General features: G+C 38.7%; 4 protein-coding genes across 4 annotated transcripts; 2 read left to right on the top strand and 2 right to left on the bottom strand.

Moving 5' to 3' along the window:
- Nucleotides 1–7323: 7323 nt before the first annotated feature.
- On the top strand, nucleotides 7324–9464 carry LOC118751706 (the record flags this gene model as incomplete). Its single annotated transcript, XM_036486520.1, has 1 exon — nucleotides 7324–9464. A coding segment is annotated over one exon (1783 nt), but the record flags the coding sequence as incomplete, so codon positions are not given.
- A 36-nt stretch (nucleotides 9465–9500) lies between these two features.
- On the bottom strand, nucleotides 9501–10826 carry LOC118751704 (RNA-binding protein 7-like). Its single transcript, XM_036486518.1, has 2 exons — nucleotides 10721–10826; nucleotides 9501–10654 (listed from the first exon to the last, which is right to left on the bottom strand). Exon 2 carries the CDS (start codon nucleotides 10639–10641, stop codon nucleotides 9916–9918), a length of 726 nt encoding a protein of 241 aa, XP_036342411.1. The 5' UTR covers nucleotides 10642–10654; nucleotides 10721–10826; the 3' UTR covers nucleotides 9501–9915.
- A 5678-nt stretch (nucleotides 10827–16504) lies between these two features.
- LOC118751705 lies at nucleotides 16505–19445 on the bottom strand. Its single transcript, XM_036486519.1, has 3 exons — nucleotides 19355–19445; nucleotides 18984–19297; nucleotides 16505–16526 (listed from the first exon to the last, which is right to left on the bottom strand). The coding sequence occupies exons 1-3, from the start codon at nucleotides 19376–19378 to the stop codon at nucleotides 16505–16507; spliced, it is 360 nt and encodes a 119-aa protein (XP_036342412.1). The 5' UTR covers nucleotides 19379–19445.
- A 4172-nt stretch (nucleotides 19446–23617) lies between these two features.
- Nucleotides 23618–24406, top strand: LOC118751702. The gene is made up of 3 exons (XM_036486516.1): nucleotides 23618–23796; nucleotides 23856–23965; nucleotides 24034–24406. Exons 1-3 carry the CDS (start codon nucleotides 23662–23664, stop codon nucleotides 24404–24406), a joined length of 618 nt encoding a protein of 205 aa, XP_036342409.1. The 5' UTR covers nucleotides 23618–23661.
- Nucleotides 24407–24597: the final 191 nt, after the last annotated feature.

Genomic DNA, 24597 nt, shown 5'->3' with positions numbered 1-24597 from the left:
ACATAAACATTTTCAGAGTTAAGTAGCTTATAGGGAACAGCTTAAGGAACTTTTTCTGTTTGAATGACAAAGGTAAAACAAGAATAAGATCAAGATATGTATGTAACAGCGAAATTAACTTTTTGGTGAGACCTCGCACAAGACGTATTTGTATTTTTTTTTTTTTTTTTTGAAAATCAATATCAGTGGCAACCCTTGTTAAAAATATCAGCATCAAAGAATTTTTTAACATTTTGTTTGAAAATAAATTCCAAATGTTGTTCATTCTAGTAAAGCTTTTTTCAAACACCTTTGACTTGGTGCCCATCTCGTTGTATATAATTAAATTTTAAATTTTTTGTGTTAACTTTTTAGATTTGTGACTATTGAACAATTTTTGTAAAACAAAGATTTCGGTAAATCTCGAAAAAATTCGATAACTCAATAAACATTGATCAATTTCAATAACTCGATACATTCCGATAACTTAATAAACATGGATAATCGGTATATTTCGATAACTGCAAAACTTCAGTACGTCTCGATAAATTTCGATAACTCAATAAACATTGATCAATTTCAATAACTCGAAACATTCCGATAACTTAATAAACATGGATAATCGGTACATTTCGATAACTGCAAACTTCAGTACGTCTCGATAAATTTCGATAACTTATTGATCAATTTCAATAACTAAATAAACATAGATAATCTGATATATACATATGGATTTCGATAACTGTAGACTTCGGTGATAAGATACTTGATAACTTTCGATAACTAAATTTCTGATGACAGGATATATTTCAATTCTTATCGAAAAATTTCATTGAATTTTCTTACCCTTTCAGTTATCCTAATTCTTGTGTATATTATGTAAACTCATTATTTTTATGTTCGTCTTTATCTTCAATTTTGCCTTTATCATTTCTTTATGCATCTTCACATTTATGTTTTCATCTTCATTTCTAATACGAAGTAAAACAAAATGTGAAAACAAATCAAATTGAACAGGTTGCAACCACAACTACATATACACAAATATGGTAATTTTAAAACGACGATTTCGGCCGTAATTTTCAACCAATTTTGAAACCATAAAACCTCTCCTCATCTACAGAAAAATACCATTTCCAATAGAGTTCTCGGTTCGGGGCAAACGCCAAACGAAGGCGGCCAAAATTTCTGTTAGCGTATTAATATATAGATGTGCATAGATACCGACTTTTAAACCACACTGAATTTCGAAAGAAAATAAGTTAGGGCCTTGCTGTATTAGGAAGGGAAGTATGCAGTATGTACATACTTAGGTATAGTGATAAATATGTATGTATGTAACTGATGACAGTAATAACAATGCGTCGACACAACAGTTTAAAATAGAGTAATCAATTATATAAATGACTTATTTATTGCCTGTGTACATAGATATTTAAGCTTTGTAGGCGGATATGATGTGCATATGTACAAACATACATATATGTATATTTAAAGAATTACTATAATATAATAATAGTTTTTCAATTGCTTTAAGTTCATTCAACTCTGATTGTGTGGGTTTAAAAATACTTTTACATATATGTTTTTTTAATATTCGCATTTTAATGACCATAGAGGCTACCTTATCTGCATTATTCAGAGCTTTCATGCATAGGTACAATAATTTACATAAGCTTTTACTTATGTACATATGCAGGTATGTAAATTTGTAGATAGCTAGTATATTTTTAAATTTTTTAGTACTATAGCCATGTGGTGACGCTCACGTGCCCTAACATATCAAAAATTTGCATGATTGCATTAAGGTGACCAGATGTGCGTGTCATACATACTTCAGAGTGTTATTGGCTATACTTGCACACATAGTTTATTGCACTTGATGTGTGTGTGTGTGAATGGACAACATAAAAAGTTATGAAATTTAAAAGGGTCAATTCGAGGTTAAAGTGGAGTTAAAACAATAAAATATTTTTTATATACCCCTATGTATACATACATACACGTGGTGTAATAAATATTAGGGTGAAGTCAGCAACTTAACCTTGCTTGTACTGCAGTTTTTTCCGGTTATCGTTAACTTCAACTGCGGGTAGGCTTAAGAAACGTGTGCATTGCGATGGGGTCACACCAAAGGCAGAAGAACGTTGGTTCAGTGAATTTAAGGGCACATGTGAAGAGGTGGTTAGAGTCGTTGGGTACGCCAGCGCGAGTTTAGATAGAACTTTAACTACTACAGTATCCAGACCGTAATAGTGCGAAAGTAATGCGGGTCTCTTGAGGCCTTTCCTCTGCAAGGGCTGTTGGTTGAACTCCGATGATGGTCGTTTCACGAGTCAAGAGTTGAAGAGAAGGATCTACCGACCTAGAACGGTTTACTGAGAGCATCTGAACCTCGCTATGTACGTGTTGTTCTAGCGACATTAAAAGCAGCGCACAGATGTCTGGAGTAGGGATGTTGCGAATGTGGAATTTTTGACATACGCGGATGCGAATGCGGATGCGGATGTTTAAAAGCTAACGAATGCGGATGTCATGATTTGGGTAAATAAAAAATGGAAAGGTTAATAATTTTTAATAATCTGCCTGAGTTTTGCCCGAAAAAAAATTCACCCGAAAATTTGTATTCCTCCCATAGTAAATATGTACATGAAAACCAAAAGTGAAAAGTGAACCGGTTCGGGGAAAATTAAACTCATGATAAATAAGACTGAATGTTTTTTTAGTACTTGAATTTAAAAATTGGAACATTGTAATTAATAAAAACTTTTTGAAGGGTCGTAAATCAAACCTGCGCCACTATATAACAACTCGCTCGAGGCGACAAACTTGAAAAACTTGAAACTTGGCAAAATTGTAAATTCTTTTCGATTGACACTGCACCAGTTGAGAGAACTTTCAGTTATATTTATTTATTTTTATTGCGGTGCAATAATTACTTTTAGAGAATTTCATCGGGTCTGCAAATGTCGGATGTATCCTCCTGACTTTCATCTTCATAATCTAGCATCATGGCACAATCGTTGTTTAAACACCGTTTTTTTTCGAAAGAATTCTTCATTCTCATTCTTTTGGTTATTTCGGAATTTGTCACGTCATCAGCGTTTTTCGGTTTTAGTTTTTATAACTCATTTTTAATGCTTTCTTCTGTGACTGGTTAGATATACGTCTGTGCAATTGCACAATATTCCAGGGACCGAAAATAACAGTTATTTTTTCCGAGTTAAATTTGACCTAATATTTTTTATTTCGAAATAAACGTCCTATCCGGATAATAAAGAAACCGCTTATCCAAATTAAACAAATTTGGTATCATATGAAAGGGGACTGAAATAGCTTTTAAACAGAAATATGAATGAAGGTCACCACCTCTACTATATTTTTTTATAACTTAATACTAAAGAAATTCAGGTAAATACATACCTGACCCAATATTTGTTCTATCCCACCATGCAAAACATGAGAAATAGGCAACAATCGTCAATGGCAACAAATTGGCGACTCACCGATTTATTGCTGTGGTGACAAATCGGCAACATCACTTCATTCATGTCAATTTTGAATAAAAAAGTTCTCAAAAATTCCGAAACTTATGAATATGGCGTCAATAGTATTGGCCAAAAGCATCTAAATTATGCTCAAGGACAAGATTGATAAAATAGGAAGCCTCACAGCGAGAAAATGAATTAATTCCGATTGTAAGTTGCAATTTGGTATACAAAAAAATAAATGAAGTATTAAAAAGAATAAAATTATTCCAAATATCGCCTGAAGCGATAAGAAAACGCTTCGCCCAGGCGAGTTGCCTTCGGCGGACGTTTTAGAGCGACCGGTAATAGGAAATCGATTCGATGGCAATATTACCGGCAATAAATTTGTTTCCGAGGGCGACACGTTTTCTTATTGCCGGCAACACAAATTGTTTGGTGGGATGGTAATTAATTAACATTTTTTATGGAAATATTTTTCAATGTGAGGCTTTCCTCTTTTAGACATTTCAATTTTAAAGCTATTCAAGTCCTCTTTCATTGGATACCAAACTTGTTTAATTTGGATAAACGCTTTGTTTATTATCCGGAAAGTACTTTTATTTCGGAATAAAAAATATTTGGCCAAGTTTAACTCGTAAAAAAATAACTGTAATTTTCGGTCCCTTCAATATTTGCATTCGCAAAAGATCCACATTGATTTTTGCGAATGCGAATGTTAAAATTATTGCGGAAGCTCCGCGGTTGCGAATGCGAATGCGAATATTCGCAGCAACCCTGGTCTGGAGTGGGGTTTTGTGGCATGCTTGTAGCTTGATCTCCTGTGTCTTACTTAACCAAATTGGCGCAGCATAGTTTTGAACCGGGCGTTTATTTATCATTTGCTGCCAGCGAGCGACCAGAGAAATTATTTCTGGCTCTGTACCTTATTGTCGATTGCGGTTGTGTGCGCGGAGAAAGGGGACAGACTGACGACTTTGTCATAGGAACTCACTCCCTGATTTCCGTAAATCCATAATGGCTAGAGTGATCACAGATTGGCTATGGATCTTGTTGAGGTAGTAGTACCCCTATTGACCCAATTGTTTTAGCACTGGCAAGCTTATTTCGCCGGTACCAATGCCTTTGGAGACGTTTGCCTTTCGAATGGCGACTCGAACTTCGCTATTGGTGAAAATAAGATGCGCACGCGATTTTGGCAGTTTGTATAGCCTTCTGATCACTCACCGCTTGTACTTATCCATCGTAAGATGGATTGATTTCGATCCGACGAGCCGCGATCACCGAATGAGAAATTTATACTTTGTCATTGCGCTTCGTCGTGTTGGGCGGGCGTGGATCTTACGGTTTACAAATGCTTACCTACGCCAGAGAAGCAGTGACCACCTTACAGAGAACTAGCGTTGGCCAACATGAAAATCTGTTGATGTAAGAAGAGTCATGAAAGTGCTTCCGGCTAGGTCCGAGGAAGCTTTGTTGAAGCGCGCAAGCAAAGCCGGCAGGTTTATGGAGCAAGATGTTTAAGCATTGGTGGTCGGATGCAATTATTTGCGGAGAACTTTGTATCCAGTGGTGCGTTGTTGTGTAAGACAGTCTCTTGGAACATAGCCGACTCTATCCGTAAATCCATGCAGACTCTTGAAGACGGTTATTTCCTCGATATTACTCTGGAGTCCGTTGCAGTTCATTTGTAGGATTTTCGTTTGCTTTGGGAGGCTGGTCGCTGGGCGGAGGGTGAAGGAAAAGTGAGGTTATCGACATTGGTCCTTTTGCGCTCGCCGCTATGTGCGATGCTTACTGGTGAAGGTGATTGCCAGTGTCAAAGAAGGTCAACGAATGTGGCCAAGGAGTTCTGCACCAGGGGTCGAATGAGTCACTTATTTACTCGAAACTGGCATTAACCAAGGTAATAATCGTCACTTTGCAATATATTCTGTGCTGACACAAAGAGCAGACAATGTGAGGAACCAAGAGCTGCTGCTATGCCCTCACACGGAAATTGCAGCGGGATGAAAGCGGGGTGTTGTTCAGGTGAGCTCCGCGGAACCCCTTAAGTGCTTGCTTCCACCGAAGAGTTGCGCGGTTTAGAGGCTGTAGAGGCAGCGGGTACCGCACAGATTTAAGAATAGCGGCCACATACCTTAAGTTCCATTCTCTATGCGACCTAAAAGCAGAATATCAGTTGCAGCAATTGACTCAAACCGAAGTGGGGCACAGATGGAACTGTCTCTGCCATAGGCAGCAGAAATAGGTTTCTGGTCTTTGGTTGGACTCACTGCTGGTCCGGAGAAGAAGGGTAAGGAACAAGCCTGAGCACAGGATTGAACGTTTTAACATAGAGGGTGTACATTAGGGTGATTGACTCGGTTTTTTTTAACATGTTTTCGCCGTTTTTAAATCTTTATTTTTCGAATATCGAATAAAGCGGATTTTTCATCGAGAATACAAATCTTGCGCTCTAAATAAAAGTTATGAGTTTTTCGAAGTTTTCAAGGCGTTTCCCAGTTTAAGTGATACCCCTAATTAGTTTTAAAATTGTATCCTAGTGTATTTTAGGATGAACAGCACCCGGATTCCAGCATTCGCTATCGCCAATTTTGATCGCTAAAAATCTCAAAAATAATATTGTTTGCCGAGGGGTGACCACTATTTGAAAAAAAATGGTCTGGTGTTGCAGTGAACCTCCAAGCACTCGGCTACGGCGGCAAGAGCACTACTCAAAACCGAAAAAATGTCAGAAAAATTGCTGTAAAGTGTTAAAAAAGTTAAAACAAAACCAAACGTGATTTTTTCACAAATTTATTTGTTTTACTTTTGATCTAAAAAAAACTTTGTACTTATTTTGCTTTGCTCTTTCCTAAATAAACCCAGCCAGCAAGAAAACTTACATTTTACGAACATTATGTTTCACGAGGGATTTTCGATCGGCGATATCCAGTTTCGAGTTCGTTTACGATGATTTTGCTGCCTGGGAAAGCTATCTTTGCTGTCAATAGTTTTATTGTAATTTTTGATCATAACTTCATACCAGCATAAGTATTTCACTGTATTAAAGCAATGGAAAATAAAACCGGTTTATTCGTTTTTTTTTTGTATTAATTTCAAAATTGGGTACCGGTTTTTGCAAATTTAAATTTTTCGAATATCTAGAAAACTGGTTTTGGTAAAGGGGAAATAATAATCGAAGACCCTAGTGTACATATGTACATAAATGTGAAAATACAAAAGATTCCAAAGTATTTTAGAAATAAAACACATTTTTGTTGCTGTACTCCATAATTCAAATTTAAAACGAGCTTATCACAATAGACTTTATAATAGGTTTTTCATGTAATGTTTTAAAATTAACAGAAGTATATGTACGTTAACTTTGCTACAATTTATGAACACAAATATATGTAATACTTCTATATTGGCAGTAAGCTAACTTCTCAATATGTAAGCATTCCGAAATCAAAGCGAGACAGTCTAGTACCGTGTTTGTCAATGTATCGTGTACTTGAGTGCCGTTTTTGTATATGTGTTGTGTACATGTTTATTTATAAACGAATGTATTCCTTTTCTTTCGTACGTGTTTATTGATATATCTGTACTGTAGTGTTTTCGGACGGTACTAGCTCTTACTGCCAATATAGGAGTATTACATATATGGGTTTACGCTTTTCCTGGCAGCAATTGAAATACAACATTTTTTTTACTCAAATCAATGACATAATTTTATAACTTAAAAAATATCTAAACAAGCGTTTCCATAACTATTAGATACAGAGTTACACAAATCGACAGACATTAAACTTCCGCATCGCTTGTACTCGGCAAATTTCACATATCCTCGAATACCATAAAATTTATTTAGTACTAAAAAAAAAAACGTTTATCTTCTGAATTTTTACAGCAACAAGGCGATTCCCGCCGAGCCAGATGCGACAGTGAGCGGAGCAACAGGCAACCCAGAAATACAGCAACAGAACGCAACCGAATCTAAACAAGCAACCCCAAACTCAATCAAATCTGCAGCATACTCACAAAAATCAACCGCATCTGTGCAATCAGTTACACTCGACAATTTTAACGACAAGGCTTCACGAAATAGTGCCAGCGCAGACCAAGACGATACAACTGATAACAGCTCGCCTCTACAAATGGGTGCACTACAGGATGTATGTAGCGATAATGAATCCACCAGTCCATCTCCCACGAAATGGAGAAGCGACCCAGACGTCTTACAGCTGGAAGATGTTCAGGACATAACCACTTCGAGAGTCACATTGAGTGGCAATAATACGCCGCTTCAGAAAAACGGCAGCTTGGCCAGTTTGCAAAGCAAAAGCGATAGCATTAAAACTCAGCTTGGCGATACGCCTACCGTGTTGTCACGAGCACAATCTGCAAAGTCGTTGTTGATTGAAGAAGACATAGAGGATGATAGCAGCTTTGTAGTTATGGATGAGCAGCATACTGAACGACATGAAAGTCATATTCACGGGCAAGCACTTGAGAAAAGTGCACACAGTAAAGATGGCACATCAAAGAGCGAATATGAATATACGCATGTCGCTGCAAAAATGGATGATGCCGCATGCCAATGCAATACCGTGCCATCACAATCGCAAACACCCAGCAACTCACGTCCACAATCGCAAACACGTTCGCGATCACCTACAATAGCAGAGTTAAAAATTCTTTCGCGTCGCAATTCAATGATCAAATCCATGGAATCGCTATACGAGCGTCCACCGTCGAAGCAAGAGCTGATTTACGACAACACCAGCACTGAATCAGGTTCTGCAGCAAGCTCTCAACTCAATACCACCATACCTATTAAACCACAGCATACTCCGCTAAAGCAAAAGGCGAAAACATCACACTTCTTGAAAAATCATCGTCGCATTTCGCCCGTAAAGCAAGCGATAAAAATGCCACCAGCTGAGCTCTATCCACCAACACTGCAGCGCTTCGAAAAACCTCGTGATGCCTTGCTAAAGACTTTCGATCAGCTCGACTCGAGTAACTGGGAAATTATCATGCTGGGTCTTAAATCTATGGTGCGCATGATGCGTCATCACCCAGAGCATTTGGAAAATCAAATGCATATGGTTTGCATACAGCTGACACGATCGGTGCGTAATCTGCGCTCGCAAGTAGCGCGCGCCGCATGTCAGGCTGCCACCGAACTTTTCACGCTCAAATCGAAGTGTCTGGAGCAGGAATGCGATGATTTGGTATGTGGGCTGCTGCATCGTACTGCTGACACAAATCGATTTCTGCGTGCCGATGCGACACGTGCCCTGGAATCAATGTGTGATAATTTAACGCCAACAAAAGTACTTAACATACTCACCACAAAGGGTGCACTACATCAGAATGCATTGGTGCGTACGACTGCTGCTAAACTGTTGCATCGTCTTGTGGAGCGTCTGGGCAGTGATAAGGTGTACACGATGCAGCGTGAAAATCGTGATAAATTCTTTGTCACAAGCGCCAATTTACTCTTGGAGGGCAGCCTAGAAACGCGCAGCTACGCTAAGTCAATATTTCGACTGCTCTCCAATCATCCGAACTACAACCGTCTAGTCATAGAAGTGATACCAACGCGTACATATCGGAATGTTGAGAAAACGTTGAAGAGTATACGTTAAATAATTACTGAATTAGAGCGTATATTAAAATTAGTTTTGAAGTAATATAACCAATTTGTACATACAAGTGTATTTAAATAGTTTTTTGACGATTTTTTGAAAACGAATTGCTAACTGGCACATTAGATTAATTGTGATTTGATGACAATTGTAATTACACGTACATATTTTATTTACAGTTTTAGGTTTTTAGAATATACATACATATGTAAGTAATGTACATGAATCAAGTATATAAGTAATCAATATGAATATCGCAATTTAAATTACATATATTTAAAATGTATAAGATAATCGTTTTAATGGATGCATGCAAATACATATTTATGTTTTAATAAAGATGAACTGTTATAAATGATACTCTTCGTTTTATATTCACCTCTTTACTTCTTATAGTCGTTCGTGGCGGTAAGTATAAAAGTTATTTAGTAAACCTATACAAATAAATAAATTTACGCACTAAATGACTATAATTACATTGTTAAAGTTGTGCGATAAATTTCTTATTTTATTTGCTTTTATAATTAAAACACTACAAGAGATAAAAGTTAATTTATAATCATGTATCAATTCAATTTCAAATTATACCAAATTTCTTAAATAATCTTTTGAAACGCCACTTATAATTATGCCAAGGATCCAAATTATTTTGGTTGATGGAAGTTGTGTATGTATGTATATCAGCAAGCAATGTATGTCAACGTATACTGCCCCTACCTGTGATTATCATTAACAATGTTTGTGGTATGTCTTTAATTTCCATCATTTGCAATGACACCAACTTCTTTGCCGCCATCGGCTGCCCTCTGTTATCTACGCTGCCGACGTTCATCACGTTTGTAGGGATGTGAACGGGAGTGCGAGTTTGAATGTCTTGCGCCGCGGTCATTGTCAACGTCTCGTTCGCGTTCTCTGCCACCTCTGTCTCGACCTCTACCGCTGTTACCCTTTGTCCAGTCAGGTGAATTTGTCCGAAACGGGTTTGAAAATTGCGTCGAGTTATTGTTTTCGTTTAAACTTGGATCATAAAAACTTGGATAGCTCGTACTGCGTAACATATTATTATCACCTGGGCGGGGTGTGTATCGCTCGCAATCAGTGGGCAGTGAACGTCGTTTATTGGATGCATTCGGATCTTCTTGAAGCTTAATTGTTACCATTTTCCTGTAAAACGCTAACCCCGCAAATAACCTGATAGCATAAGGCGGAGTACAACGATGTGAATAAACAACGAATCCAAAACTACGTTGACGGCCACTATTGTCTTTTGGTATCCGTACCGCTTCGACTGGCCCTGCTTGCAGGAAAACCTCATAAAGTAGATCTTCGGTGACTCGATCATCCAAATTGCCAACAAAAAGCGTGCGTAACTGTTCATCATCCTCGTCGTCTGTGTCTGCAGCATTGTCTTCCACCATAGCATGTTGTGCTAAATGTGGCGGCCGTTGACTCAAGGAGTAGCTTGATGGTGCCGACATCGCATAAAGCATTTGATTTGCTATTTGTATTGCTGCTATCTGCTGCGCCTGCCACATTTTTGTAATATTACTGAAATAATTTGTCGATTTTACTGAGAGGAACAGAATCAAATTAATTAAAAGGAATTTTCCTGACCAAACCAATGCTTGTTTTTCGATTTGTTTGCCAAAATCCACGTTAGTGCTGCAGAATGTATTTTATTTTGACGTTGAAGGTACCGAGTATTTAACAGTGCTGCCGCTGTCTCTTCAATTGAAGTTTTTCACATCACTTTGGGTGCCTTCACTTCGTCACTTAATTTTACTTCACTTTACACAAATTATATATATCTCCAAAATAATTGATTCATTTAACCAAAATCAGCAATCTTTTGCTAAAATTCTTGTTAAGTAGTATCTAAGTATGGTAAAGAAACTTTTCGCAAAAAGCTACTCACAAACGCCTAATAAATTATATCTCCGCTCTGGCATCGGTTATTTGTAATAAGTTTTGATTTTCATTTTCATATGTATAATTGTAATAAAGCGAACAGAACTGAATGGATGGTTAAAAGTACTTATTTCGTATGCACTGTTTATCTCTGCGGGCAATGAGGCATAATGGGAAATAACTAATTAGCGCATTGGCTTCTTTTATTGCAAGCAGACATGCATAAAATTCTGATATTTTATAAAATTTTAAATTTTTTACATTTTTGGGAAAATAAGTTTTTGAACCTTGTAGTGTCAAATTCCAGTTTTTGCCTCTTTCTGATTGACTGAACCAGAAAACTTTCAAATGCTGAATGGCAATTTTTTCCCCCGTTTTCAAAGATTTTTTCTGGGAAATGCTGACAGAACCATACCGTTAAAAAATATTTTCTCCTGTAAGCACGAAAAAAGGCATCACTTAAAACTTTTAGGGGAAATGCAACTCTTCACCTTGCAGCAACTCAATTTCTATGTATGTTGACAACCCTGTAATGGGCAAAGCTTCCCAACAAACATCAAAAAAATATTTCGCTAACCTTGGAGAAATTCATAGTTCTCAAGTTGATATCCAACATCATTCTCCAACTCATCTCTAACCGACGCGCAGATACGTAAAAAGTGATATGAAAACAAATTTTTTAATTATCAAGTGAAAAAGGGAAAGCTATATAAAAAAGAAAATTACCCAAAAAAATTAAATAATCTTCAAAGTATCCTTAAATAATCTTGAAAGAATAATACTAATAATTGATAATACAATCAGGTGGAGAAGGACTTGGCTTCACTTGGCGTTTCCAATTGGCGTCAGTTGGCACAGAAGAGAAACGACTGGCGTGCTTTGCTGAACTCGGCCAAAATCGCTTAGGCGGTTACAGCGCCAAAAAAGAAGAAGAAGATCTCACGATGGTCGGTTCTACGTTCACCAGATCGACCCGGTCACTCCGGCCAAGGACCATCACCTCAGCATACATCCCCGAATTTCACAATTTTTCATCATCGGAGCAGGACCTTCCGGCAACTCTGCTCCGCATTCTCCTCGCCCGAGCCGGAATCGAAAAAAACCCTGGACCTTACACGTGCAGTGTCTGCGAACTCAGAATTCACCACCGCTCTATATCGGTGCGCTGCACAAATTGCAATCGATGGTGCCATCTCAGACAGTGCTCAGGCCTCAACAGCCACAGAGAATGGCAAGCAAACTACATCGCAGCCTGTTGCCAGCCTGTAACCACCGCAACGCACAACCAGCAGCCAGGCGAACCAAACAACACCCGACAGCAACAAGCACCCCGGCAACAAAACACACATAACCTCAACTTATCACACCAAACGCAACATTACTCAGCAACGCAAATGCAATCACATAACCTCAACGTATCACACCAAATTCAACATCACACAGCAATGCAAAGGCATACCAGAGGGCAACGTACGCAATCACACCCACATGCACATCCCGCAACTCAAGAGCGGCAACAACCTAGCACCACCAACAGGCAAGTCTGGCTGTGCTGTGTATGCAACAACCGCATACATGGCAACGCCACGTCCGTTCAATGCAGTGGCTGTGAAGGATGGTGTCATTTCCGCAATTGTTCAGGCCTAAATAGCACACGGGACCGGTTACCCAACTATCTGGCTCCCTGCTGCACCATACCCAACAACAATCTGCAACCACCAACACCCTCGCCCACTCAGCAAGCTAACCCCACGTATTTGCAACCTCGAACGCCAGAGCGAGCAACTACACATCAGCCAGACCAGCAATCTGAAAGCCACCACAGACTAAATGAACAACCCCAAATTCGGATCTGGACATGCACGGTATGTGCAACCCAGATCCGCGCCAACGTAGCATCCGTTCAATGCAACAGGTGCGAGGGCTGGTGTCACTTCCGCAGCTGTTCGAGGCTGAGAAGGCTACGCGACCACTCCAGCGCCTACGTCGCCCCCTGCTGCTCCCGGCCACCAAACACGACCTCGGCGGCCACACCACACACCCCCGCCATACCGCCCCTCCAAACAATACCACCTTCACAACAAAACCAGTCTCCACTTACACCGGCGGCCCGAACAAACCAACCTAGTACCATTGCCATTATGCACATCAACATCAACGGCCTCCAAGGCAAAATCCCAGAGGTGACCGACTTCATGTCGAGGCATAACATCAAAATCGCGGCAGTACAAGAAACAAGGCTCCGCAGCGGTTCTAACCTTCTCACCTGCGACGGATACAACGTAATCCGCAAAGACCGCCTACGCGACAGAGGAGGAGGCATCGCTTTTATCATCCACCACTCAGTACAATATAGAAGCATCACGCCTGCAATCGACAGCGCCGACCTCTTCATCGAATGCCAGGGTATAGCCGTTACTTCAGGACACACCGATCTGAAAATCATCAACGTCTACATCCCACCCATCACCAGTTGTACGCCAGGATATCGTCCAGATATCAGCCCCCTACTCATCGGAGATAACACGCTAGTGATAGGCGACTTCAATGCCCATCACGAGCTCTGGCACTCCAACCTCGGCAACGACCAACGGGGTACAGCGCTGTCAGAGCAAATTGATGACTCCACCTTCTGCTGCCTGAATGACGATGCCCCAACGAGACTCACAGACACTTGCAGCAGCTCGCCTGACTTATCTATCGCAAGTGCAAACTTAATCAACTGAACCACATGGCGAGCCATGATCTCGTTGTCCTCCGACCACCTTCCCATCATACTATCCATTGACCGCCCCAACGACTTTGTTTGCTCCGAACGCCGTACCTATGTCAACATCAAAAAGGCCAACTGGGACGGCTTCAGAGACTACGTGAACACCCACATAGGTGCCCTACCAACTCCACCAGACGCTCGCATAGCCGAGCGTAAATTCCGCACGGTCCTAAACGCGGCAGCTGCCCGCTTCATCCCAGCCGGACGCATACCGGAGATCCGACCAGGCTTTCCGACCGAAGCGGCAAGACTCGCTGACGTCCGTGACCGAACCAGGCGAGCCAATCCCGAAGATCCTAGCATCAAGGATCTTAACGCTGAGATCAAGCGCCTCGTAAACAACCACAAGCGAAATAAATGGTGGGAGCACCTCAAATCATGCAACCTTCAAGAGGGCGTAAGCAAGCTATGGACTACTGTAAAGTCCCTCTCGAATCCGACGAAGTATAACGACCACACGGCCATCAAATTTGGCAACGAAATTCACACCGACTCCAAGAAATGCGCGCGTGAATTCTGCCGACAATTTATTGCACACCCTGCGAGGAGCATAAGCCAACGCAGCACACTCCGCAAAGCACACAACATCCGAGCAACTGACACACCACCAGCATTCACACCCAACGAAGTACAAGACGCGATTCGTAAGGCCAAGGCATCGAAATCGGTCGGCTCAGATGGCATCTCCATGCTGATGCTAAAGCAATTGGATGCCCCGGGAGTCGAATACCTCACCAATCTATTAAACGCCTCACTAGCCACACACACCATCCCAGAGATATGGAAAAACGGGCGAGTAATCCCCTTGCAAAAACCTGGGAAGAACGCGGAATTAGGTGAATCCTACAGACCGATCACACTCCTCTCCCCGGTGGCCAAAACCCTAGAGACGCTACTCCTCCCGCAACTGACTCAACACCTGCATCTTGCCTCACATCAGCATGGATTCAGGAAGCTACACAGCACCACCACTGCATTAAATACCATCACGGCGCAAATAACCGACGGTTTGAACCAAAAGCGCCCCTGCGCCCGCACCATCCTAGTGGCACTAGACCTATCAAAGGCCTTCGACACCGTTAATCATGCAACACTTATAGAAGACATCATCTCGTCCACCCTACCGCCGCACACAAAACGTTGGATTGTTAGTTACCTCTGCGGGAGGCAATCATCTGTTGTATTCAGAAACAAAACATCAAAGCCACGTAGGATTAAGCAGGGTGTACCACAAGGCGGGGTACTATCACCGATCCTGTTCAACCTATACATAGCGAAACTCCCACCTCCACCTCAGGGAGTCTCCTTAGTCTCATACGCGGATGACTGTTCCATCATGGCAACGGGCAACAACATCGACGGCATGTGCACACTGCTCAACCGCTACCTCGAGGACGTGTCCCGATTTTTCACAGCGCGCAGCTTACAAATCTCGGCCGCTAAGTCAACAGCTACACTCTTCACCACGTGGACAAAAGAGGTGAGGCTCGATCTGAACGTGTTCGTTGGCGGAGTCAAGATTCCGACAGTCAACCACCCAAAGATACTAGGCGTCACGTTCGACAGTCTCATGTCCTTCTCGGCACACACCACCACAGTTTGCAACAAACTGCGAAGTAGAAATAAAGTCCTCAAGTCGCTCGCCGGCAGCACTTGGGGAAAAGATAAAGAAACTCTGCTTGTGACATATAAAGCGATCGGCCGGTCCGTTGCAAACTATGCCGCCCCTGTGTGGACAGTAGGCACGAGTGACACGCAGTGGAAAAACCTTCAGACATGCCAAAATGCCGCTCTACGAACCGCGACAGGATGTCTCCTTATGTCCTCCGAACAACACCTACACGACGAGACTTCAATGCTCCGGGTAAAGGATCACAATATGCTGCTGTCAAAACAGTTCCTGCTAGGCTGTCACAGAACAACTCACCCAAACTACAGTCTGACATTGAGAGCAGAACCACCAAGACACGTAAGGAGACACCTCAGTCATCTAGAAGCAGACATCGACCAACATCTTAATTCACCACTGAGCCGCGAGGCATACCTTGAGGGAATCAACAACCTGCATCGCGAAGCAGTCATCTCCGCTACACGAGGACGCCACGAAAACATAGTCCTCGGTGGCCGACCGCCTCCCATCGATATGAGCGAACTCCAACTCCCGCGCGAAACCAGAACCACGCTAGCTCAACTCAGATCTGGCTGGTGCAGCCGCTTAAATTCATACAGAACCAGATTAGACCCAGAGATCGCTGACACCTGCCCAGCATGCGGAACTGGTCCACACAACACCACACACTTGTTCGCATGCCCTACATATCCCACCCATCTGACACCCGAAGCGTTGTGGACTCAACCTATCGAGACTGCTCGCTTCCTGGGCCTAAGGTTGGAGGAGTCAGATGGGGAAGATGAATAAACAACCAACCAATTCGGGGACTACGTGCTGTTACAACAACAACAACAACAACAACAAGAAGAAGAAGATAATACAAGAGGAGTAATAAAATGAAAAATTAATATTTAAATTAATCTATATATGTCGTTTCAATCAAAAAGGTGCAAGTTATTTTACTATTTCAATTTCAGTATTTCAATAATATGTTTGAGACCAACTGGAGAATTAAATTGGAGTTGATGTTGGGAACTAGTATTTTCTCAACTTTAGAAACAGTCCTTTTTTCATACAATGAAAAATGTCCTTTTTGTTGAGAACGCTATGATCCTCCACTTGAGGTACTATTGAGAAATGTTGGAGATTTGAGAAATACCTTAATTCTCAACTTAACCTCAAGTTGAGCTCAAACCTAAATCTTTGTTGGGAATTGTACCACTAAATTCAACAGCCGAAGAGTGATCGGATTTTAAAAAATGCTGTACGGTAAAATCTGGAAAAAAATGTGGCAGATCTCTGGGATTTTGATCAAACTTTGTACAAAGATTACAAAAATTCTGCAAAGCTTCACCTAAATTGCAAACTTTTTAATTACTCTAAAAAAATTTAATTTTAGTATAATAAAGTGCAAGATTTTTCCTTGACAGTGTAAAGTAGTTCCTCCATATCAAGATATTTGGGGTGTTCACAGTTCGTTCCAAATAGTGTCTGAAAATGTAGACGTCTACATTTTAAGACGTTTTCTAACCGTAAAATCTGTGGTGTTGTTGTTTTCCATACAAAATTGGAAAACGACGCCGTCTACATTTTGTCACACTCAAAGGTATGTTTTTTACGCGTCTACATTTTGCAACCTCGCAGCAGGGTTGCATTATGGCAATACTAATCACATTTTTTTTATTCATTGGGCACGTTTTTTGTATTTGCATTTAATTTGAGCGCAATTTCTGATGAAAAGAAACAAATCAAGGAAAAGAAATAACAAATATTAGGAATTGGTAATTAAGTTAAATAATTACAATATTTCAGAAACAAAATCGAAAGGCGATATATAAAAAATGCACGCAAAGAGGAAATGTCTGGCAACATCAGCAAAGTTTTGAGACGATTTTGCGACGACTGCTAGAAAGGGGTGCTCACAGTTTGATGCTAAAGATGTCTCAAAATGTAGACGTCTACATTTTCAGACACAATTTGGAACGAACTGTGAACACCCCAATTGTTCGAACATATTTTGAGAGATTTCCGCAACCTTGCGGAGTGCTGCCAGCTTTTTTTATCACATCACGAAGTAGCGAACAAATGTTGCACGTTCCAGACACAGCTAATTGGGACTTGCCGATTTTGACAATTCTCAAGTAAAAGTAAAAAACGCCTCAGAAACTTTAGATGCACTTAAATTTGCTAATACTTTTACAAAAATGGCCGTTTTTAACATTTTCGCTATTAATTCTTTTTTATAAATTATATATTTTGCAATTTAACACAATAAAACCACGTTTCCTGTCGAAAAATTTATTACTGAGAAGATTTACTACTTTACAGTTTATTTTATCCTCCCATTCGGCTTTATTTACTTATATTTGAAAAATGTCATCGTCGCCGCGAATGCGGAGCCCTGTATTCTATCATTCTTGTTACCATATAGTGTTTAGTTTTGGACAATTTTTGCTCTTAAAATTAAGATAATTATATTAAAATGCTCAAAAACGCGAATATGTGGTAGATTTCAGACCTTGAGTGGTAGATGTGGTAGATGCTCAAAAAAAGTGCCAGATCTACCGCAATGTGGGGTTAAGTCCGATCACTGCAGCCGAACGTTCTCTTAGTACGGTGACCAGATTTCTGTGGCCAAAAGTCGGGACATTTCTAAATCATCGAATCCGAACATATACTACTTTTATACGTAAGCTATTTGCAAATAAAAATAATTTGCAAATACCTAAGTCACTGTTTATTCGATGGTGAAAAATTCTTTTTTAATATTGCCTGATTTTAAAAACCCAATAATATGTCCATCGAAAAAGAAAATAAAATTAAAAATGGCAAGGTCTTGATTATAAAAAGGCAATAAGATGACCATCGAGAAAGAAAATAAACCTAAGAATGGCGGCGTCTTGCGCTTATTTGCAAATAGTACCACTAATCAAAACTTATTTGCGTGATTTAGTTATTTACAAATAAAAATTTAACTCAGCGTTTATACGGCAAAGTTTACTATTTTGAAAATTGTTATTTGCAAAAAATACGTGCGTATAAACGTAGTAATAGTACAATTTCGTTTTTAGAGAACAAAATTTTTTAAAATTATCGCAAAACCTATAAACACACTGTATATACGCGAGAATGTTAATAGGGAAAAGACTTTTTCTCAAGTTTTGGCTACTTTTCTTTGTTTAAGAAATGTTTATTATTTTTTTATGAAAATATTACTATTTAAAAAAAATGTAAGTCAAAATTCAAAACTTTATAGAACATTCATAAAAATTCGACGAATTTTAACAAATGTTGATCAAAATTGTAAACATTTTAATCAGGCGCCTTACTCTGTAGTTCGAATCCATAGTAAGGCGTTCGAATAGAACTTCTTTTTGATTCGAACTACAGAGTAAGGGCTCAGATTTTCTAAAATTGTGCAGTTTTGTAGCCCATTAAATTTTAGTACAATAAAGTTTGAAGTTGTACCCTTGATTTATGAAAATTTTTTGTTCGCACATTTTCTTCCATCCAGATTTTTTTCCACAAAAAAATTTACCAAAAATCAACGGTACTCATGTTTCTAAGAAATCTAATTAAAAAGCTCAAAATATTGATGAATCTTTGTCGAATTTCGTACATTTTTGTACAAAAATTTTGGAATTTGTATGTACCACAATGTACTGATTAAAAGTTCTACAGTTGAACGCCGTAGTCTCATGTGGGCTTTGAATTCACTTTCGTTGTCACCTTCAACGACTTCACCAAAGTTCTCACGTTTGCTGCTTTCTTCTCGTTCCGGTTCATCAAGGCTTGAGGAAGATTCGGAGCTGGAGCTCGAAGGCAAGCTATTTAACATCCCCAAGATACCAGCACTGCCGCCAATGAGCTCTTCCTCATTTTTTAAGTATTGGGAAATCTGAAATTTTATTTTTGACTAAATAGATGATAATAACCAAAAAGAGCACTTTGTTACCAAATCTAGTCGCTCGTTGTCCATTTTTGTGTTTTTATTATAAATTCTGCTCAATTTTCTCTAAATAATTGCAAATATGTATGCACATAAATTTCTTGTTTTGGTTACTTTATGAACTGTCACATAACTCGGTGCTTCCAGGCAATTCATTAAGTGCTTCCCAACAAATGTCATTTGTGCCAGCTCATTTTCAGTACTTCCAATCTAATTTATTTATGCCAGTTATACCCGATTTACATGATTCAAGTACTTGAAAGCAATTCTTGCTTATTCTCTTTTGTGTTTTCTATTTGCTTTTACACGTTTCAATTCTGTTGAACTCAAGTTTTTGGTTCTTTAAATGGGAAGCAACGAAAATGCCAAAAGCAAAGCAAGAAAGTGGAAACGACTTGACGGTACAGACGCATGTGTACTCGTCCCTTTTCTTCTCACCCCCTCTCTTCCACATGCGAGCAGAATTGAATTCAATACTTGAACTGTGTAAAAGCAGTCTTACACGTTCTTTTCGCCATTCGCTAACTGTTGGCGAATCGATGACGGCTAATAAAACGCAACCAAAGATCATAGAAAACAAGGATGCTGGCTATGTTTATGGCTCCCTTATATTCTATGTCCTTTGTGATAACGAAAGTGCTGCCGCAAAATCGGAGGACTCATGCGTCCCGACTTACGAAAAATATTCATCGGGCCAATTTTCTCAAAATCGGTACTGTCACGTCAAAATCGGTACGAGTGGTCACCGTATCTATCAGTGGAAATACTTTATAAAGGTGTTCTCACACGATATGTATTTGCATCTGTAAATGTGACTTTATCAATACATATGTAATTGCGTATGTCAGTCAAATTCACAGTCTTTATTTAACTATTTAAAAATACGTTCTTTGAAAACGAAATAATCTAATCTCAGATGATTCTGTTTGTATGTCAGATGAAAATAGAAACATTTCTTTTTCGAATGTATGTGCATCTGCTTTGTACAGAAACATATCTAATTTGCCATTACACGATATGTTCACATTTCCATATATAAAAAGTGGCATGTACACATGCAAATACATATCGTGTAAGAACACCTTAATACATGTAAGTTAGATTTAGACTTTGGTTCTTAGAAAAAAATAACTAGGAAAGAAAAGCAAAAATAATAAGGCGCCCTTTTTTCGTCAATGACCCCTTTTTTGCGACTTTCTGAAAATTTTCAACGGCAAGACCGATTGCAATACCTCTAGTTCGATATACAAGCCATGGTAGCGTTGCATAAGCCAATATAATTATGTTGGTTAAGTCTTTCATACAAAATAAGCTAAAAGCCTAAATTTCTGGTCAAAGAAAACAGGCCTATTAATAGATACTAGTGAACCCGCATGGCGTTAAACCACCCAAAACTAAATTTCAAAAACTTAAAAAATATTCCAAATGTTAGTCAGAGTTAAAAGGGATCCGAGTGCCAGTGAAGAGCAGTCTGGCATAGGCCATGTTTTTAGTTTCATCAAATTTCAAATCACCCTATATCGATGAAAAAAAAGTTATTAATTAAAAAAAATAATAAAAACTTCACCACACATCTACAGGTGAGGTCTTTAATTTGACCACTCATCATGAAAAATCCTCCTAAATAATTGAATAATTTGAATGTATCTTTTTAAATACGTAGCATCCCTCTTCAAACATTCCAGATGGTCAAATTGTATGGTCGGTGTTATGCAGACAAACTTTTGTGTGCCAAATTAAATGGCGGCTGCTTAGTTTGCTCGGAGGTGGTTATGTCGAGTTTGGCACTGGGATGCACGTTCATTATGGTTTTCATGGCTATTGCCAACACGAAATGAGAATTTCAGATGTACATAACGCGCACAATTTAAAATTTTTGTATATGACAACACCGAATTTGCTGCAGTTTGACCAAACAAAATTAGTTTGCTGTGAGAGTCGCCAAACTCGCTCTCTCCGAATTTGCTGCAACAACAATTGCACGCAGTTTGCCAAACAAATTTTCTGCATAACACCAACCTATGTGGACGGGCCTTAAGTGAAAATGGGAGCATATCTATGTTTTAGTTGGCAACTACGCTTGCTTGACATTGAGCTAAGCAAAGGCACAAACCAAACGATAACTTTGGCACAGGGTAACGCAGATTCTCTGATTGAAATATGAAAGCAGGGTGCTATGACCGAAGTCCCATGAACTACCATGATCCAACTACACAAGATCTGACAAGATGAAGCAAAAGAAAAAAGTAATTTTCTGGCTGACGTTTGTAATCTCAGCGCCATGTTATTTTCTTTGAAAAGTAAACAAAGAATATGAAGACGAAGCGCAAAAAAAAATGCAAGCAATTTTGCAGCACATGTTTGTGCTAACAAAATTATTGTTTTGTACGTGTTTTTGCCATCAATCACCGCACACTTCATTTTAATTACATTTGCACAAAAAATTTATTGAACATCGCTTAAAAATCAATGAAATAAACCACCGACAAAATACACATAAAGAAAGAAGCAAAACAGAAATAGCAAGCTTCAAAATTACGAACGTCACACACTTTTTTCTCAATTGCTATTACAAATGGCTGCTTCTCAACCGGTACGCTTGCATCTTCATCGCCAGGAGCACCATTAGAACCTTCTGCCCTCAGATTCTTCATCGCCAGGAGCACCACCAGTACCCTCTACCCTCAGCTCCTTCATCGCCAGGAGCACCATGAGTACCTTCCGCCCTCAGCACTTTCAACGCCAGGAGCACCTTCAAAGTGTAGGTCCAACTTGTCAAATTTTGCAAAGTTGTAAGAAAACTTAATTTTTCTGAACCACCATAAATTATTTGCAACTGTTAATATATATCAAAAGAAAGGTAAACCGATTACCTTTCTTTTGATTATAACACCGTTAAAACTGCTTTACGTTTTCATAAAAACTTTGCAACTTTTGTAAACAGCTATATATAAGCAGTGGAAAAGTGGTAAAATTTTGCAAAGTTGTAACAATACAGATTTTTTCTGAACCACCATAAATTATTTGCAACTGTTAATATATATCAAAAGAAAGGTAAACCGATTACCTTTCTTTTGATTATAACACCGTTAAAATTGCTTTACGTTTTCATAAAAACTTTGCAACTTTTGTAAACAGCTATATATAAGCAGTGGAAAAGTGGTAAAATTTTGCAAAGTTGTAACAAAACAGATTTTTTGTGAACTAGTGTAAATGATTTACAACTGTTAATATATATCAACAGAAAGGTAAACCGATTACCTTTCTTTTGATTATAATATTGTTAAAATCGCTTAACTTTTTTATAGAAATTTTGCAACTTTTGAAACCGTCTATATATAAGTCGAAAAAACGCAATCAAATTTTGCAAAGTTGTAATGAGACTGAATTTTTGTGAACCATTATAAATGATTTGCAACTTTTAATATATATCAAAAGAAAGATAAATCGATTACCTTTCTTTTGATTATAATATTATTAAAATCGCTTAACTTTGTTATAGAAATTTTCCAACTTTTTAAACATCTATGTGCAAATGAGTAATACTAATAATAAGAAATTAAGCCAGCGCATATGTATGTATGTAAAAATATATTTATTAATGTTAATTTCAAGGTTTATTCATAATATTGGTTATTAAGTATGTATATTATGCATTTTGAAAATAAATTTTGCAAAATAAAAAAACATTTTAGGATTTTTTATTTAAAGTTTCTAAGGTTATTTTGAATTCGCTGTGAAGAGAATGCAACCCTGAGCTGGCAGAAGGGGGCAATGCTAGACTAGTGCAGCTATATGTTTTCCTTACGAAGTATCTGAATGAGTGCGACAGTGATGCCGGCTCACACGTACAGGGGGAAAGTGGTGACAATCTGACACCCCAATACAAATGTCACCAGTTTTGAAGTGACCGAAACCCGCGGTTTCACCAGATTTTTCACCACTTTTGGCAAGAATGATGATAGAAATGATAGAAACAAAGGTTTATTTACAAGTTACCACAACTGTCAAAATCGGCGAAACCAAAGTAGCGGTACCACTGACGGCGCCACCTTTGTTCGCTGCACCGTGCACTTTTGGCTGGCAGGGTATACAGTTATTTTAAAAACAATAAGAATAAGAGGGTCTAGTAAACACGTTGTTATTTTAGCATTTAACATAACAATACATACTTTTAGTAAATTTTCAAAAATGGAATTAAGAAATACAAAGCTCAAGGAGTACAAAACTTATTTAATTAGTGAGTTGAATATAATAGCACTCATACAGTCGCCTCTAGTTTTTTTTTTAACTATTTATATTTTCGCATCGACATGATAAAAGGTTTAGGGCTCTATGAAGAAGGAATGAAATTAGAAGAAATGAAGCAAGTGATGCAAGCACTGGAGGAATCGCAGCTGGAATGTGAGACGGCTTTCTTTGAAAGCGATCTTGAGCATGCTCGGAAGGTACAACGCTAACATTAAACACAATAATAGTAAAAAAATTAAACAAATTCATATCCCAGGAAAGCGAATTGGAATATGTCCAAATGCATTGCGATGCTCATTCTTCTACAATGATTATGCAGGCAAATGAAGTGCATAACGAAAATATAGTTAAATCGGTAACGCACTGGTAAGATTTATTTCAATACGTAACGTGCAAGTAAACTATTCATGTATGTATTTTGTTGTTGTCTTTAGCCACAATACTCCAATGCATAGTTTTCCAAACTCCGATACATCACCATTTAGCAGCCCAGAAATAACTGCGAAGAAATTAGTTGTGGAAGCTATAGTACATCACGAACTAAATTGGAGTCCACCACGGAAGAATAATAAAATAGATGAGTGTTTTAGACCTAAATGCTTAAATAGTAGCTACAACAATGGAAATACCGAAAAACGTAAGGTAGTGGAAAATGAAGTTGTTGTTTTTGGGGCTAAGCGATCAAAACGTCCGACTACCTCGTCCCCCAAAACTTTTGGAAGAAGTGATTCAGGAATTCACCTTGATTTAAATTTAGAGGATATTGATAAAAGCAACGAGCACTACCAATCGGATCCTTCACTTTAATATTTTTTAATAAGTACATGCGATATTTTTCATTATGAAGAAAACTTTTGCCGTAATGGTTCCGTAATGGTAAAAAGAATAAAGTATTGAATATTTTTTATTATTTCGTTAAGAATAATTACCTACTCAATTATTTTTATTTTTGACTTTAACCAAAGAACGTAAATGTATAAGAAGAGACAACTCGTTAC

Source organism: Rhagoletis pomonella, unplaced genomic scaffold (genome assembly GCF_013731165.1).
Source record: "Rhagoletis pomonella isolate Grant_MI unplaced genomic scaffold, Rhpom_1.0 Rhpom_scaffold_00925, whole genome shotgun sequence".
Classification (NCBI taxonomy): Eukaryota; Metazoa; Arthropoda; class Insecta; order Diptera; family Tephritidae; genus Rhagoletis; species Rhagoletis pomonella.
The sequence above is the reverse complement of the archived record's forward strand: the minus strand, read 5'-3'. Positions and strand labels throughout refer to the sequence as shown.